The sequence below is a fragment of the Quercus robur genome, chromosome 8, assembly GCF_932294415.1.
Source record: "Quercus robur chromosome 8, dhQueRobu3.1, whole genome shotgun sequence".
NCBI lineage: Eukaryota > Viridiplantae > Streptophyta > Magnoliopsida > Fagales > Fagaceae > Quercus > Quercus robur.
Genome location: NC_065541.1, coordinates 62,237,602 through 62,256,129, shown reverse-complemented (window position 1 = coordinate 62,256,129; position 18,528 = coordinate 62,237,602). Strand labels below are relative to the sequence as shown.

Sequence of the window (18,528 nt, the reverse complement as noted above, 5' to 3'; positions counted from 1 at the left end):
AAATTCAAATTCACACTTATTTTTAGTTTTATAGAGAATTAATTACTGCTGCTTTGCCTTAAGAATCTTGGGAAGATTTGAATGTTGGGACATATACGGGGCCACTTAGTACAAAGACACCCAAGATATTTTGTCAATTTGAAGCCCAAGCTCTCCAACAAGAAACTACACCCTGTCCTCTTCGGCTCTATCTACCTCCCCCACATATATCCCACTCTCATATTCTTCTGATCACTTGGCTAGCTATGCCACTATCACATCTTCTTCCCACCATTGGCGGCCACTATTTCCACTATAAATCAAGGTAAAACTTTTGGTTTTCCTTATGTTCTTGGAGCCATAACTATACTTGATCTCTATGAATAATACATTAGGATTAACTAGAGTTAGTTACAATTAATGGTGTCTTGAAGGGACTGAAGTTTCAATTGAGCTGAAACCTTTTGTGCAGGTAATATTTATAACAGGCTAGCCAGGTTTATAGCTACTTGACCCTCCAATGGCAGGCATAACGTCAAGTCTTTCAATGCTGCTCCTTCTCAGCTTCGCCTCCATTCTGCTTATTGGTCGCTCAACTTCTCAGAAGGACCGAAAGGCAAATATTTCTATCGCTGATCTCTTATTTTATTTTATATCTTTTTGAGAGAAGGGAGGAGGGGAGTGAGTACGCGTTTGGATAGGCATTTCATGGCTGCATTTGCGTGTGAACAGTGCATTAAATCCCATGAACAGTGCATTAAAGCAAATGAACAGTATTTTGTGAGTGTGAACAGTAATTAAAAATTATTTTTTTATTATTTTCAGTTTTCAGTAAAATAAATTGTATCCAAATGTATGAGCTTTCCAATTTAATTTACATTTTCATCAATTATAGTATGGCATGTGTTTAATTTTTTATTTATTTTTGGGAAGGGGGGGGGGGGGGGGAAGGCGAGAGAGCTTGCCAGCTTAATTTACAGTTCCATCAATTGACGTATGATATGTATTTAATTTTTTTTTTTTAATTGTGATTACCTTATAAAGAAAAATATAATGGTCATGTAATAGTAGATTGTAATTAGTAAAGAATAAAGTTGAATATTCAGAATGTGACAAAAGATATATTTAGGCACTACTTAAACGCCTTTATTTTCTACCTAACCAACTTTAATGTTCTTCTTACGATATGATATATTGTGCATACAGGCTTATATTGTGTATATGGGTAATAAGAGGGACGAGGTTTCCACATCATCCCTTTACACAAGCATGTTACAAGATGTCATTGGCAGGTTATAAAATTTAAGTAGAATAATGGCTTCAATTTCTTAGTTATAACAAGCTTTTGACAATTTTCACAATAATAAGTTTTTGTCATGTTATATTTAATATTAATCTCACATATAGTATTTATATGGCATATTTTTGTCACGTTTGTGGTTGCACATCCTTATATTATTATTTAGGAGAAATTACATTTTACCATTTTAAATTATGTCCTAAATTATACTTTGTACCATAAACTATTCGTATGCACAGTTTGCATCCTAAACTATAACCCTTGTTACACTTTGCACCCCAACATTAATTTTACCGATAAGTCGGATAGAAATATGAAGCATGTGACTTGCACATGTGCATTGCTTGATTGAGACAAACATAAAAGACCAAAAATCCCATCTTCCCAATCAATTAAAAACTTTTTTTTTTCATCTCTTTCTAATGCGTATCAGCCCCTCTCCCCAGATCAAAATCCCTACAACCCTAAATCCCCAAAGCAAAATCATCTTTGGCACCACCATTATTCCACCACCACGATGAAATCCCTAAAACTATGTTCGTGTTCTATATAAATCTTTATAATAGGAGGTAGAATCAACAAAATCCATTGCAAAGTTGAAGATTGTTGTTGGTCACCATGCCATTAGAAATGCTGGATATCACAGTGATACAAAGGAACTTACAAAGTGGCTTGGTGGATGTGAAAAGGTCAAGTGGGATTCACATAAGCAATTAAGATTTTAAAAAACCCAAAACATGTAGGTAATGTTCCATTTAAAATGAGATGCGTAAACCATTTAAGGACCAATTTCAATTTTCATGGCTATAACAAGTGCTAACCAGAACAACAAGTGAACAAAGTATAGTTCCCCATAAAGGTCCAAATCCAAAATCTAATCCAATTACACAACACAATTTAGAGATCTTGAGAAGACAGACCCAATTTTGTTCCCATCTCCTTGTGTAAACTACAGTCTAAAATTTTTTATATTCTTTATGAATCTATGGTGGTGTTGAGAGAGAGAAGAAAAAAAAAAGTTTTTAATTGATTGGGGAGAGGGGTTTTTTGGTCTTTTACGTTTGTCCCATTTAAGCAAGTCACATACTTCATATTTCCATCCATTTAACGGTGAAACTAACGTTGAGTTGCAAAGTGTGACGTCAAGGGTCATAATTTAGAGGGCCAACTGTACATCTGAATAGTTTACGGTGCAAAGTGTAATCTAGGACATATATAGTTTAAAGTGATAAAGTGTACTTTTCCCTATTCTTCATATCCTTATATTGATATTATGTATAAAATTCTATTATCAAAGTTGCAAAAAGTTTGAAACACTATATACCTCAGTTAAAATTCCATTTTCACTATCATTTTATGTTTTGATAAAATATTAATCTTAAACAATGTATTTTATGTTATACAGGTTAATTTTTCATTAGCTATTTATTATCAATTTCAATGATTTTAGTAATTTTTTATTATTAATCCATTAGATTGCACGAGTTATTTTTTATTTTTTATTTTTAAGTTAACCAGGTCTCAATTACATTAGAAAAAAATATATGGATAAAGTTATTAACTTGTCAAAATGCCTATATGCTTGCTTTCAGCCATATTGGTCCAACATCTTTACTCTATAGCTACAAAAGGAGTTTTCATGGATTTGCGGTGGAGCTAACCGAGCAAGAAGCTCAAAAAATGGCCGGTGGGTGAACCTGATCCTGATTCCCACTCCCCTCCTTAATAACAAAGGATTCATAACAAATTATTGTAATAATGAATATGTAGGAATGGATGGCGTAGTGTCGGTGTTCCCTAACCAAAAGAAAGAGCTCCATACAACAAGGTCATGGGACTTTCTTGGCCTTCCAATTCCAAAGCAAGTGGATGGAAAAACTATTGAAAGCAACATCATCATAGGAGTCTTTGACTCTGGAATTTGGCCGGAGTCTGATAGCTTTAATGACAAGGGATTTGGTCCACCACCTAGCAAATGGAAGGGAAAGTGCCAAGCCTCAACTGATTTCACTTGCAACAAGTATATCTTTAACATCTAACTAATGTGTTTTGTATTAGATTCTATGAAACATGCACGATATTTAATTTTTTCACAATTTTTTTAATAACTAATGACATGACCTATTATGATTAGTACTTGATAAAAGTGGTGTCGATAGTAATCTTACATGAAAATGTTAAAAAATGTTCAAATTACAAAGAGTCATGTCAGGAATTATATCAAAGGCATACAATTTAGGCAAAAAGTTCAAATAACAAATGTGGTTACAATTAATGCAGTAAAATCATTGGAGCAAGATATTACCGTGGCAATAAACTTTTTGAAAAAGAAGATATTCAATCTCCAAGAGATTCAGATGGCCATGGGACACATGTCGCATCAATAGCAGCTGGGAACTTAGTTAACATGGCAAGCGTACAAGGCCTTGGCTTGGGAACAGCACGAGGAGGGTTTCCATCAGCACGAATTGCTGTGTACAAAGTATGTTTTGGTAGCTGTTATGATGCAGACATTCTTGCAGCATTTGATGATGCCATTGCTGATGGGGTAGACATTATATCTGTATCACTTGGTGGATCTGCTAAGAGCTATTTTACAGATGTAGTTGCCATTGGTGCCTTTCATGCTATGAGAAATGGAATATTGACATCAACTTCTATTGGTAATGGGGGTCCAAATTTGGGAACCATCTCAAACTTCTCCCCGTGGTCTCTTTCTGTGGCTGCAAGCACCATAGACCGAAAGTTCTACACCGAGGTCCGATTAGGTAACAACAAGATCTATGAGGTAATTAATATGTCTAGCCCTTGTGTTGGAATAAAAATCATTTATCCTACTTTTACTATTTCACTTCATCAACTATATAATTCCATGCTTATTTATTGTCGATTAATTGTAAACTTAAAAAGTTATTTTCTAAGGAGTAAAAAATAAAATATGTGATAAATTGTGATTAATGAAGTATAAAGTAGAATACTCAGAGTGGAATCTAGGAATTTTTTATTTTTTATATTTTGTTCTTTGAAAAATAATGACAATAATAAAATGCTAATACATAAGGAAATATCCTATATTACACTCTATATTCTATTTTATACTTCACCAATTGTAGTTTGCCACACATTCTTGGTTTTGCTTGTAAAATAACAATTTTGTTTTGGAGAAACAAAATAACAAAAATTTAAGATTGAAAAAATACAAGCAAACATTATATAGACTATAAAGTAATTAATAGAACATAAAGTGAAACACTTTGTCACTCAAAGTGAGATATAGTGTCATATTCAATTTTAAAGTGCTGAGCTAACCATTTCCTTATTCGTTAATCGTGTCAAATTGCACGTGTAAAGACTATGGCATAAAATTAAAACTGCAAACTAATTTGAATCATTTCTTTACTTCATGTGTAGGGAATTTCAATTAATACATTTGATCTCAAGAATAAAACGTATCCAATAATCTATGGTGGAGATGCACCAAACAAGAAAGCAAATGTTGACTCATCCATTTCCAGGTAAGTAGGTAACTGAAAAATAATAAGAAAGTTCAAATAATCTTTAACTATTTTTTGATGTACTTATAGACAAAAGAAACATGTTTAACCATTTGAAAAGCTGTGCATACACAAATCTATGAAACTAGCAGGTGAAATAACTTCAAAAGAGCACTATCAATTGAAACTTTTTTATATTTTAAATAAAAACATACAGAGTTCAAATCCCAAATGGTAGTTAAAAAAAAATGGAACTTACTGTAAAAATGCAGGTATTGCGACGATGATACATTAGACAAAAATTTGGTGAAAGGTAAAATTGTACTTTGTGATGTTGAGAATGAAGGGACTGGGCAACTCTCAGCCGGTGCAGTAGGTACTGTGATGCAAGGCCGACGCCCTAGTTCTGGTTCTTTTGCGTTCCCATTGCCTGCAGCTTACGTTAGTTTGGAGGATGGTGGCAACGTTTACTCCTACATGAATTCGACAAGGTATATATATATATTAAGCTAAAACACCTTTGACAATTAAGGACGTCACAACTCACAACACATACTAATCCTAATGAAGATGCACAATTTTACAGAAGCCCAACTGCGACTATCCTTAAGACTAATGAACGTAAAGATCCATATGCTCCTTACGTAGCTGAATTCTCATCTAGAGGTCCCAATCCAGCTTCACATAACATTCTCAAGGTAATTTCTAATAATCACTTTTTTTTTTTTTTTAACATTTGAACCCTCGTATTATTTGAGTAATTCTAGAGACACAAAATTTTATGTTGTTTTAGCCTGATTTAGCTGCTCCTGGAGTTGAGATTGTAGCTGCATGGTCTCCAATTTCCCCGATTTCCGATGTCAGTTCTGATAAGAGAGCATTCTTATATAATATAATCTCAGGGACATCAATGTCTTGCCCTCATGGTTCAGGGGCGGCGGCCTACATCAAATCCCTCCATCCAACATGGTCACCTGCAGCTATCAAATCTGCTCTTATGACGACTGGTAATAGTTATATTCAATTCCGAATCTTAGTAATTTTAAGGCCAAACTAATTAGTTTGTTCCAAACTTAAGTGTATAAGTGATTGTCTTTTGTCTTTAAAATTTAAAGCGGTCTCCTTTTGTCCCTAACATGTCTAACGAAATGATGATGTGTTAGGTTTTAGTTTGGTCATGTCATCATTTCATTAGAAAGATTTGATGGTTATTGAAGAACAAAAAATATTACTCTAAGTGTGTTAGGAATTAAAAGCGATAACTTTAAACTTTAGGAACTAAAATAGTTGATAAACTAAAGTTTAAGAATCAATATTGTATTTTATCCTCATTTTATTTAAACCAAAACCATGACCAATTTGGTGTATTACTTGTAGCTGTCCCCATGAGTCCTGAAGAGAGCTCAGGAGCTGAATTTGCATATGGTGCAGGCAATATTAATCCACATAAGAGTGCAAATCCTGGTTTAATATATGATATTGATGCACTTGACTACATAGCTTTTTTGTGTGGACAAGGATATAGTACAAAGTTATTACAAGCTGTTACTGGAGACAGTAGTAGTTGTCCCAAAGGTACTAATGGAAAAGTTTTTGATCTAAACTATCCTTCATTTGCTCTATCCACATCGTCCTCAAATTCTATAAGTCATGTTTTCAATCGAACAGTCACCAATGTTGGAACATCAACATCTACATACAAAGCTAAAGTAAGTGCCCCACCTGGACTTAGTATCAAAGTGAACCCTACTGTTCTATCATTTACATGTCTTGGTCAAAAGCTATCGTTTACACTTACTATTGAAGGAACAATAGATAGACAGATAGTCTCTGCTTCTTTAATCTGGGATGATGGTACATTTCAAGTGAGGAGCCCCATTGTTGTGTACGCATTTTGACATTCTATATATGGAACATGTATTACCAATATTAATAAAGCAAAAGCTTTGGTTTCAAAAATAAAATTAATAATGTGGGTTCCATTTCAATTGGTAAAGTCTCTGATGGTTGTATAAGAGATCTGGGGTTTAATTCTCGTTTGCACAAAAATTGATTGGTGTCATGGTCTGATGATAAAGAGCTATCATCAAGAGCGGACGCCATATATTGAAATTCTCTAAAAAATAAATAAAATTAATAATAAAGCAAAAGCTTTGAAGTAATATGCTCATAAAGAAGGATGGCGGTAGCGATGAAATTACACCACAAAAAATGGTTGTAAGCCTTTGCTTCTTGATTGTAATTAACTGTAGTGCCCCCATTAAAGATTGTCTTTCTGATATGTAATCAGGTCAACTTGATACAATTTGAGACCAAAGATAATGGTGTATTAATCTTATTTCTCAAAAAAAAAAAAAAAATTGATATGTATGTTAAAGTTAACAACATATTCGTAACAAAGAAAAATCGTCGAATAAAATATATAACTTGATTAGTTTTATATAAAGAATCAAATACTTTGGTTTATCTATAAACTTTAACAAAAAAGAGATATAGTTTTAGTTTTTATTTTGTAAAATGAGTTTTGATTTACCTTGAATAACCGGTTACATGATGAAAGAAAAAAATTGAAATCTAATTTCCAAATATGATTTTGGTGTAGAGAGAGAGAGCGAGAGAGAGAGATTATTTGTTGGGGGACCATATAAGATATTAGATGACTAATATTGACAACTATTATGTGTAGGATAGATACTATTATAAATACTATTTGGGGCAGCACGTGCCTGCCATTATACTTAATAGTCACATAAAGTCAAATGTAGAACCTATTATCAGCTTGTGTCTATAATATAAATTCCAATTTAGATCAAAAACCCACTTCTACAATCAAATCCTAATTAAAGAAGACACATATATTCTATGTCATGAAACAATGTACTTTTCAATGCCATCAAAACATTGAACATTATCAAAGTTCAAAACATCATAAAGAATTTATAAACAATGATCTTTCTCTGACTTTTTATACTCTTAATCTCATTTGCTGATCCACACTTTCTACTCTGTCAAAGGTTTAGGCTCTTAAGTATCTGCAGTGTTAAGCCATAAAACCTTCATGAATTGGCACTTCCACCGTAGCACATTAGGTGACCACCTGTTAAAGGAATGAATGTTGTTTACTACACCCTACATACAATACAAACAAAACAAAATTGAAAAATATATTAAAACATTTCTCCTTACATATGTTAGGACATATGTGTTTCACATGTTAAGAACATATGTCATGATTTTATGTAATTGGCTTATCCTTTGACAAAATGCACTTTACTTGTATTTGGGTAGATTTAAGATCTGTTTAAATACTTCAAGAAACCATGTTTCAAGATCAAGTGTTAAAGCCTTCAAATCTGTCCAAGAAAACAAGTTCATTGTGCAAAATCATTAAAGCTCGACAGCTGTATCTATCAAGCTTAAGGAAGCTATTCTACATTCGGTGTTCTCGACACTTGCTCGACAGCTGCTCGATACCTCCTATCTGTCGAGGTTTAAGATTCTCAGAATTCCAATATGATTTTCTTGGGATCCGTGAATTTGTCTTTGGGCTTTCTTTTCTCCTAACCCTAGACATATAAAAGGATCAGTTTAAGGGCTGTCAAACTGTTCACAAGTTGCACAAGTATTGAACAAACTCTGTTCAAGCAAATTGTGATAGGAGACGAAGTTCTTACCCTAGTTCATCTCTTTCACTTGAAGAAATTGCTGTGTATGTGCACCGTAGGATTTTGTGACCAAGCATCTTTTTGATATTCATCGTGTGGATGAACTGAAGAACTTTGCAACCAACAACCTTCTTAGTTGGTGATTGAAGTCGCGTACTGGGATCCGCACAATTGGTTAGTCACGTACGTGGGAGTCGTGCATTGAAAGGAGAACTGTTACTATAGAACAAGTCCAATTGGGTATTGGGGTAAGGGTTCAACTGTAGGTTGGTAAAGTACTTGGGATTCCTTTACTTGTAACTGTTTGTTGTGATAATAGTGGAGTTTCGGGAATGGTGACCTGAAAATCACTTGGTGGGGTTTTTGCCGTTAGGTTTTCCCCATTCATAAACAAATCATCGTGTTATTCATTTTTTGCTGCATAATTAGTTTATTGGTAATTTGTTTGTGCTACCACGCATTTGCATGATAAATTGATTAATTAATAACTTGACTAATTAATTAATTAATTTCTATCACAAGGGGTCATTCAGTTTGTGGCCTATCAAGTGGTATCAGAGCAGGTACACTCTGATTAAGGTTTAATCTTTGTTGTGTTGATCCATTGACATCTGTTTGTCATGGATAGAGGACAGTCATTAATCATACCTCCTTTATTTGATGACACTAACTATGCATACTGAAAAGTACGTATGAGAGCCTTCTTGTAGTCTTTAGATGAGAAAGTGTGGCAAGCTATGGAGATAGGCTAGACTAAGCCTACAGAAGTGCCAGCCGACTGGGATGATGCCAAGATTAAGGCGGCAAACTTCAACAGCAGAGCACTGAATGCATTGTTCAGTGCAGTCACCAATGAGGAGTTCAAGAAGATATCCTCAACTGAAACTGCCAAGGAGGCTTGGACCATTCTCTAAACAACCTATGAAGGTACTAAGGCTGTCAAGGACTCAAAGTTTCAGAGGCTCATTACAAGCTTTGAAGAGATAAAGATGGAGGAGGATGAGTCATTCGATGAGTTCTATGCCAAACTAAAGGACATAGCGAACTCAGCTTTCAATCTTGGGGAAATCATTCCTGAACCCAAGATTGTGAGGAAAGTGCTCAGATTTCTACCCGAGAGATTCCATGCCAAGATTACAGTAATAGAGGAATCAAAGGATATTGACAAGATTCCTCTGACTGAGCTGGTTGGAAACTTGCAAACCTACGAGTTAGGGTTGACAAGAATAGGCAAGTCGGGTAAAAGCAAGAGTATGGCAATGAAGGCCAAGAGCAGTGAAACAGATGAATCTTCTGATGATGAAGATTCCAAGATGAAGTCCTACATCACCAGGCAGTTCAAGAAGTTTATGAAGAACGCCAATGGAAAGGGTTTTGACAAGGATCGTAGGCAATCCAGTTCTTCTCAGTTTAAAGGCCAAGACAAAGGGAAGAAGGATGCTAAGAAAGGTGGTCAGTACACTGTTCCAGCAGGACCTAAGTGCTTTGGGTGTCAAGGCTTCGGTCACATGAAGCATGAGTGTCCTACATATCTTGAGAGCATTGGGAAAAGCAAGGTACTTGCTGTTACCCTGAGTGACATCGAGCCTGAGGATAATTCCGACAATGATGATGACGGAATCTTGAATGCCTTCACTGCCACTATTGATCCTACTGATGGGATTGTTGAAGAAGAGGAATTGGTGAAATCTAAGTTTGAGAAAATGGATGATCAAGATGACATCCATACAGCATATGAGAAGCTGTACAAGCTTTCTGAGAAGCATGAGAAACTATATAGGCTAACCACTAAAAAGCTCAGTGATGTGGAACTTGACCGTGAGGAGCTTTCCACAAAGTTTGATGAGGCTAATCAGATTATTGGGGCACTGAGGTTTGAGAACAATTTCTTAGCTGAGAAGACCAAGAAGATTGAAACAAAGCTATGTCAAGTCAGAGCTCAACTGGAGAGGACTTCAAGCGCTAAGTTGGATGAGATGCTAAGCATTCAAAAATCTGCTTCAGATCAAACAGGTTTAGGGTATGGACTTTCTTCCTCTAATACTGCTTCTTCTAATACTACTGTTTTTGTTCCTTTTGCTAATAATGTTAAAACTAAGAACAATGAGATTACATCTGAATTAGCTAGTGAAAACATAGACAAGGGTAAATCTACCTTAGGAGCACCCCCTAAGCTTGAGAAGAAAGATGTTAAAAACCCTAGGGCTAAGAAGGCTAACTCTCAAAAGCCTAAACAAAAGAAACAACACCTCTGTCATCATTGTGGAGCTGCCAGTCATACTCGACCAAATTGCTATAAGTGGCTTGTCACTCAACAGAACAACGGCATGATAGCATTTGGGAACTAGAATCAGCTTCAATCCTCTCTTGCTCCCCTTGGAGATCTTCTCAATGCCCTTATGTTCATTTCAAACTTGAACGATTTTAATTCTTCCCCTTCACCGCCAGTTCAAGTGTTTGCTAGACGAAAAGGTTCTTCCAAGGTATGGAAGGAAAAGGGTTCCAAGTGATGTCGTCACTTTTCTCTCTCTCTTCTTGTTTTTGTGTGTGCATTACTTATGTGTTTTGCTTTCAAGTTTTGAGTCAGTCTAGTTTTTATGCTTTGTTTGTTTAACATGTTTTTTGTTTTGTTATTTTTCTATTTTGCTTTGTTTTGTTTTTCATATAACAAAAAATTGAAAAATCAGAAAAATACAAAAACAGTTTGTGTTTTGTGTACATTGGTACTTGTGTACCCTGAATGGCCATTGAAATAAAGTCTTCTAAACTTTGTATCATTTGTAGCTTAAATGAGCATCTCTATACACAACTAAGCAAGTGAGCTTTGTGGCTCATGTTTGTGATGAGTAAGATTAAGTTATCTCTTATACTTAACACTCATATCACTCTTTTTGACGGGAAGGACTAGAAAATCCTAAGAGAAAGATATAAATAACCATCTCACCACTGTTGCCCGCCTATCATAATATGACACATGTATGCTTCGGCATAGCAAAAGTGCAGTGTCAATGACATTTGTGTGCTTAGGCATAGCAAAATTGGAATGTCAAATATCATTGGGTATTTCTTTTCTCTCTCTAATGTGCCCATGCATGATATGCTTAAAAGAAAAATATACAAAGAAAATTAAAAGCAAAAAGATCAAAAATGCTCTAAATATGATTGCAAGCGTGTATTCTAGGAGATGTGGGAGTTATAAGATGTACCTTGAAGGTGATAGTCCCCATCAAGCAGTTATGATTGTGTGTGAGTTAAAGGGATTTTCTCGTATCTCAAATCGTCATAACATGTATACACTTATGCAATCTTGCGATGTTTTTCACACACAACACACAATATTCTTTGCTATTCTTGATACATGTGCAGGTACAATGTGATTTGGCCATCACGAGGTTTTACATGTGTTAATGTATGCGCACTAAACTGTTTTGACTTGTTTTTGAAATATAAAATTGGTTAGACTTGTTTAGTGTGTGTGTGTGTTTTTGAAGATCCATGCGATTAAAATTTTAATTGAGAGATGATTTTAAGAGATTAATATGTTGATTGGATCACTGGTTAAGTTGCATGTTGGATTGCATTCATGTCTGTGTTTTTCACATCTCGAAAAACTATTTTTAAAAAACTTGCTCGACACCTCCTCGATAGCTAGCTATCTGTCGAGCTTTCTAAGCTTTTTCTTATTGCAATCTCGCTAGCACCTCGACACCTGGTGGATCGATCGAGCTTCTGTTCTTGATTCTGATGTGTTGTTCCTCGATACCTCCTCGACACCTCAGCTGTCGAAGAGCTTTTTCTCGACACCTCCTCGACAGATACCTCGATACCTCTCGATACCTGCATCTGTCGAGATTTAATGGCAGCATTATATAAGCCCACTGTGCGATCTGGAACTCATTTCCTTCAATCTCTCTCTCGATACTTCTCTATTTTCTCTCCCAAAACACTCTCATCTCACTCCAATCTTGGTTCCTCAAGGATTCTTCAAGTTTTTTCAATTTTTTCTTTAATTGGTAAGCTTCTAATCCTTTCACATTCATGCATTTCATGTTTTGAAACCTAGATTTTGGGATTTTTGAAAAATTTTGGGGGTTTTCAAAATTGATGAGTTTTTATTGAAATTTTGGGATGGGTTTTCACTTAAATGTGTTTAAAACCCCATACATTGCATCACATTAGCATTATAATGATATTGTCATGCATTTAGATGTGTGCTATCTGTTTGTGTGCTGATAGGTTTGGATTGGACTGAGCCCAAGATGCAATTTCTTTTGCATGTCACATGTTCATGCATTTCCCATGCATACGTACTCTTTTTCAATATACTTGTTATATTTGATTTTGCTTGGGACTTTTCTTATTGTCATTCTTTCTCTCCCTCTCTGTTAGTTTACGTTAGTCGTGTCTATGGCACCTAAGTGTAAATCCACTCCACCCAGAACCCTCTTCATTCCAGCGCTTCTTTGTCCTCTGATCAGACTCTGACTCATATCCGGTTCCGTGATGATAATGCCTTTAAAGCAATTTCAGAGAACTTTTCTAGACGAGGCATTCATTCGGAGCGCCAAGTCATTCTGACGGACTTTGCTGACACCGACCTTCCCTCTGTCATTCACAGTAGGGGATAGGAGTCACTGTGTAATGTCCCGGTCACCTGTCCTCTCGTGCTTATCCAGGAGTTTTACTCCAACATGCACAGGATTGATCGTTCAGTACCTCTTTTCTTCACTCGCGAGGTACGCGCATTCCTATCACACTGCAACTTGTTGCGAATGTGCTTCGGGTCCCTAGGATAGAGTTTCCTGACTATCCTAGTTGTGAGCATCTGAGGACTGTGTCTAGGGATGAGCTCATGTCTGCTTTCTGTGAGAGCCCTTCTACTTGGGGTGAGCATCTGTTTACACCATGTCGACCTTTTGCTAAAGGTCCTAGATTCATGAACATGGTGATGACCTTTGTTTTGCATCCACTCTTTCACTATAACTCCATTCCAGAGCCTCGTGCTCGATTTTTGTTGTCGCTTCTTGAGCATCTTACTATAGATTTTCCTTCTCATTTCATTCTATTTATTATAGATATTCATCTAGATTCGACGTCCCGTGATAAGCTCATCTTTCCTTCTGCTATCACGAGGATCTTACGCCATTTTTCTGTTCCTTTTCCCTCTTCCGACCATTTCACCGTCATGTGTGCCATAGATTATGCTACCGTTAAACGTAGCGAGGCCCAGCTTTGGTCGCGGCAGTCGGATTCAACTGTTCCTCCCTCCCGTTCAGCTCCATCTCGTTTTACTCCATCCACATCTACTCCTCCTTCTTCTTTAGGCGATGTGACTTTAGAAGACATCATGGCGCAGCTGCAGCGCATGGATGCTCGCCTAGATACACTCTCTACGAAGTTGTATCAGGTGAACGTTCGTGTCGGTCGTATTGCACAGCGACAAGCGTCCATGGGTGGCTTTGCTCCTGAGGCTACTCCTTCACCACCTTCTCCCGTAGCTTCTGCTTCTAAGGATGAGGATAATGATGATGGTGATGATGATGATGATTCAGATGATGCTAATGGAGATGCTAGCTCTACCGATGAGATGTCTACTTGACACTCTTACCCTTTGTCACTCATGACAAAAAGGGAGAGTAGTTTTGGATATGAGAGTAGTCTATCTTAGGGGGAGAGTTAGTATAAGACCATTTTGTTAGGGGGAGTTTTGACACATTTTGAGGGATGTAGTGAGGATAGTATGTATCTTTTCTTTTCTTTCCTTTTAGATACATTACTCTTGTACATGAGGTCTTGTGACCATTTATAGACATACATTGTGCCTATTTTCTTATTTATATTGTTGTATGTTTTTCTTTCACCTACCCTTTCATTTGTTGTTTCTTTTCTCCCTTTATACACATGTTTCTTATACTTGTATGCAATCTATTATTTCTGTTTCACACAAAGATGTCTTGATGAGTTTTGTTTAAAGTGCTTCAGAAATACAGATTGTCAAAGTCTACTTGTCATAAACTATCTTCTTGCAAAGTTTTTCAAGAGTTTGTGTTAGGAAAGATTTTATTGTATTCAACAAGTGAATATGAATTGAGTGATTTATGACTTCTCTCATATGTTAATTTGTTTGTTGTGTTTTGTCACGGATTGCCAAAAGGGGGAGATTGTTAGGACATATGTGTTTCACACGTTAAGAACATATGTTATGATTTTATGTAATTGGCTTATCATTTGACAAAATGCATTTTACTTGTATTTGAGTAGATCTACGATGTGTATAAATACTTTAAGAAGTCATATTTCAAGATCAAGTATTGAAGCCTTCAAGTCTGTCCAAGAAAACAAGTTCATTGTGCAAAATCATTAAAGCTCGACAGCTGTATCTATCGAGCTTAAGGAAGCTGTTCTACATTCGGTGTTCTCGACAGTTGCTCGACACCTCCTATCTGTCGAGGTTTAAGATTCTCAGAATTCCAATATGATTTTCTTGAGATCCGTGAATTTGTCTTTGGGTTTTCTTTTCTCCTAACCCTAGACATAGAAAAAGATCAGTTTAAGGGCTGTCAAACTGTTCACAAGTTGTACAAGCATTGAACAAACTCTGTTCAAGCAAATTGTGACCGGAGACAAAGTTCTTGCCCTAGTTCATCTCTTTCTCTTGAAGAAGTTACTATGTATGTGCACCGTAGGGTTTTGTGACTAAGCATCTTCTTGATCTTCATCGTGTGAATGAATTGAAGAACTTTGCAACCAACAACCTTCCTAGTTGGTGATTGAAGTCGCGTACTGGGATCCGTGCAATTGGTTAGTCATGTACTTGGGAGTCGTGCATTGAAAGGGGAACTATCATTACAGAATAAGTCCAATTGGGTATTGGGGTAAGGATTCAACTGTAGGTTGGTAAGGTTCTTGGGATTCCTTTACTTGTAACCTCTTGTTGTGATAATGGTGGAATTTCGGAAGTGGTGACCTGAAAATCATCCGGTGGAGTTTTTGCCGTTAGGTTTTCCCCATTTGTAAACAAATCACCGTGTTATTTATTTTTCGCTGCATAATTAGTTTATTGGTGATTTGTTTGTGCTACCATGCGTTTGCATGATAAATTGATTAATTAATAACTTGACTAATTAATTAATTAATTTCTATCACAAGGGGTCATTCAATTTGTGGCCTATCAATATATTCGGAAACAATGCCTAATATGCGTATACAAACAAAACAAAACCAATAAATAATATATTAAAAACATTTCTCCTCACATATTTGGAAAGGATGCCTAATATGCATTGTAATGGTATAACCAAACTAAACTAAAAGTATATTCAATTAGCCAAGAGCCCTGTAACTCAATTGATTGGCACCTCCTAGTATTTTCATCTGAGACATCAAGGGTTCAAACTTCAAATTGCCTCTCCCACAACTATCGAATTATATATATTTTTAAAAAAGGTTATATTCAATCAACCAGTTTCAATTTCATAATTCTATAACCATTTGTAATATTAAACTAAACTAAACTAAACTGAACAACATGTAAGAGACAAAATCAAAACATCCAAAAAGGAACGGAGCTAATTGATTCACAAAACTCTCTCTCTCTCTCTCTCTCTCTCTCTCTCTCTCTCTCTAGAGAGAACGAAGATATCAATTTAATTTTTTTTAATTCTCTAAGTTAAATTCCATCATAGAGTTGAAAAATATCACCAAATGACAGGGCTAATTTCTCCAAGTGCATTTGTTTCAATCTTCTTAGAGCTTCTTAATTTAAATGAGCCTGAAAACTGTCTGAATTTCAGCATTGAGATATTTAACATAAACAATATAATACTTTTGGTTCAATTCAAATACAACTTCTGATTTCCAACCGAATTTACCAATTACTCTAAAAGCTCAAGCTAAGAGACAAGAGTGTACGCTACTTATTCACATGTTCTAATAATCTCATTACCTAATTATGCACAAAATTTGATCCTTATTGACGAATTAAAAAAAAAAAAAAAGCATTCACTTAATTTTATTGCTTAAAATTTGAACAACCTTTCCTAAGAGAGGCAAAAATTTTAAGCTCTCCATTTGTTTACTTAAGAATAGGAAAGAAAGCAAAATTTTGTGCAATTCATTCTTTTTTCTTCTATTGGGATTTTCATATTTTAACTCTAACCTCAGCTCCCTAAATTCATAGCTTTGACAAGACATGTAATAAGCTCTGCTTCTTTATTGTTTTTTCTCTTACTAAAAGACCCAAAATCCAAAATGACACAATCTGGACTATTATTTTTTTTCTTTTCTTTTTTAACCCCTCTTAAGTTTCTCATAATTGAACTCACATAAGCTCAACTAAGCTTATAGCTTCAACAAGAGAAGTAATAAGCTTACTTTCTTTTCCATTTTTCTCTTACCAAAAGACATCCTTAAATAACAAAACTTGTACCATTTCATTAATTTATACTTTTGTTAGCCTCTGGATTTATTATAATTTAATTCTTACATAAGCTAATAGCTTCAACATGACAAGTAAAAAGCTCACTTTCTTTTCTATTTTTTATTTTCTAAAAAGTCAAAATTACAGTAAAACACACACACATATAGATGTGATATAACATTAGAAAAAAATGATATTCAGCCAAAGGAAACAAACACAACCTTATATATCATTATGTGATGTGCCATAAATCAAAATTGTCCATTCTTTTGGCTTCCTAATTACTATTTACAATTCTTGTGGCTTGACTAGCAAGAAAGGAGCTTTAACTCCAAGAAGCACATTTTTCTAAATAAGTCACATTCACATAATTTCTTGCTTTAACAAAGAAGGCATAATTTCAACAAACCATGTAAATTAAATTTCATTTCTCTATTTATCTTGGTGGCAAGAAATAAAAAGAGAGTCAAAATTATGGTTGAACTGAGTTTAAATTGCAAAGAGAAATGTCATTTAAACATCTACTATATCATTTGTCTTAATGACAATTGTGAACCATGAAATTGCAATATTACAAAGCCAAAATATGCTTAAACCACAAGCAAGTATTATGTAGTTTCCTATAAAATGTAACGAATGAGGAAAAACCACACATTTGCACAACTATTAACAAAAACATATTTATGCGATATTATTATATTAAACAAAAATTTAATTACAAATTACAAAAAGTATAAAAATAAATAAGTGAAAAACGATAAGGCAAATAGAAACAAAAAGGGGAAAGATAATATTTGAATTCCAAAAAAAAAAAAACTTATAACCCAAAATATCTAAGAATTGTAAAATTCAAATTGCTAATACTTTTCTTCTTATCCTTTCTGAGTTACCAAATAGACTTCCAATTCATTTTACAAACTTCATTTGCTTACATAAGAAAATGTCAGAAAACAATAGAAATGAAATCCAAATTTTAATACTCACCCTTCACTATCCCCATCTCTGAATAGACACACAACCCAAAAGATCTAAGAATTTTGAAATTTAGATCTCTATACTTTTCTTCTTATCCATTTTCAGTAACCAATAGCCTTCCAATTGATTACACACACTTCAATTGTCTAAATTAGACAATGCTAGAATATTAAAAGAAAACAAATTTAAATCTTGCTCTTAACCATTCTCATCTCAAAAGACACACGTGCAACATTTTCAAAGCAAAGAAAAGAAACATGGATATAGCTATATCCAAACGAAACTGTGAAATCTTACATGAGGAAAACTTTGGGTAAAATCAAGAACACCTTTGATAGGCCAAAAATGTATTGACCCCTTATGATGAATTAATTGATTAATTAGCCAAGTTTAATAATTAATCAAATTAACATGCAAATGCGTGGTAGCACAAACAAATTACCAATTAAACTAAGTATGCAACGAAAAATAAATTGACACAGTGATTTGTTTACGAATAGGAAAAACCAACACGGCAAAAACCCCACCGGGTGATTTTAAGGTCACCACTCCCGAGAATTCACTATTATCATAACAAGCGGTTACAAGTAAAGGAATCCTAGTACCTTATACCAACTTACAGTTGAACCCTTACCCCAATACCCAATTGAACTTGTTCTGTTGTGACAATCTCTCATTGTAATGCACGGCTCTCAA

General features: G+C 35.0%; 1 protein-coding gene across 2 annotated transcripts; it reads left to right on the top strand.

Moving 5' to 3' along the window:
* The first annotated feature begins 321 nt into the window (after window positions 1–321).
* Window positions 322–6,761, top strand: LOC126697531 (cucumisin-like). Of its 2 annotated transcripts, none has more exons than XM_050394568.1 (10): window positions 322–595; window positions 1,186–1,271; window positions 2,872–2,966; window positions 3,050–3,299; window positions 3,560–4,067; window positions 4,691–4,794; window positions 5,046–5,264; window positions 5,360–5,471; window positions 5,567–5,780; window positions 6,151–6,761. In XM_050394568.1, exons 1-10 carry the CDS (start codon window positions 500–502, stop codon window positions 6,669–6,671), a joined length of 2,205 nt encoding a protein of 734 aa, XP_050250525.1. In that variant the 5' UTR covers window positions 322–499; the 3' UTR covers window positions 6,672–6,761. The 2 variants fall into 2 exon arrangements, with proteins under 2 accessions (XP_050250525.1, XP_050250526.1); XM_050394569.1 differs by having other exon boundaries at window positions 5,676–5,780; window positions 6,151–6,376.
* The last annotated feature ends 11,767 nt before the right edge of the window (window positions 6,762–18,528 follow it).

Bases quoted from the DNA above. Each gene is read 5' to 3' on its own strand.
- LOC126697531 (XM_050394568.1), top strand. From the start codon at position 500: ATGGCAGGCATAACGTCAAGTCTTTCAATGCTGCTCCTTCTCAGCTTC. The intron at 1,272-2,871 runs GTTATAAAATTT...GCTTGCTTTCAG, and splicing joins TTACAAGATGTCATTGGCAG to CCATATTGGTCCAACATCTT. The intron at 5,472-5,566 runs GTAATTTCTAAT...ATGTTGTTTTAG, and splicing joins CTTCACATAACATTCTCAAG to CCTGATTTAGCTGCTCCTGG.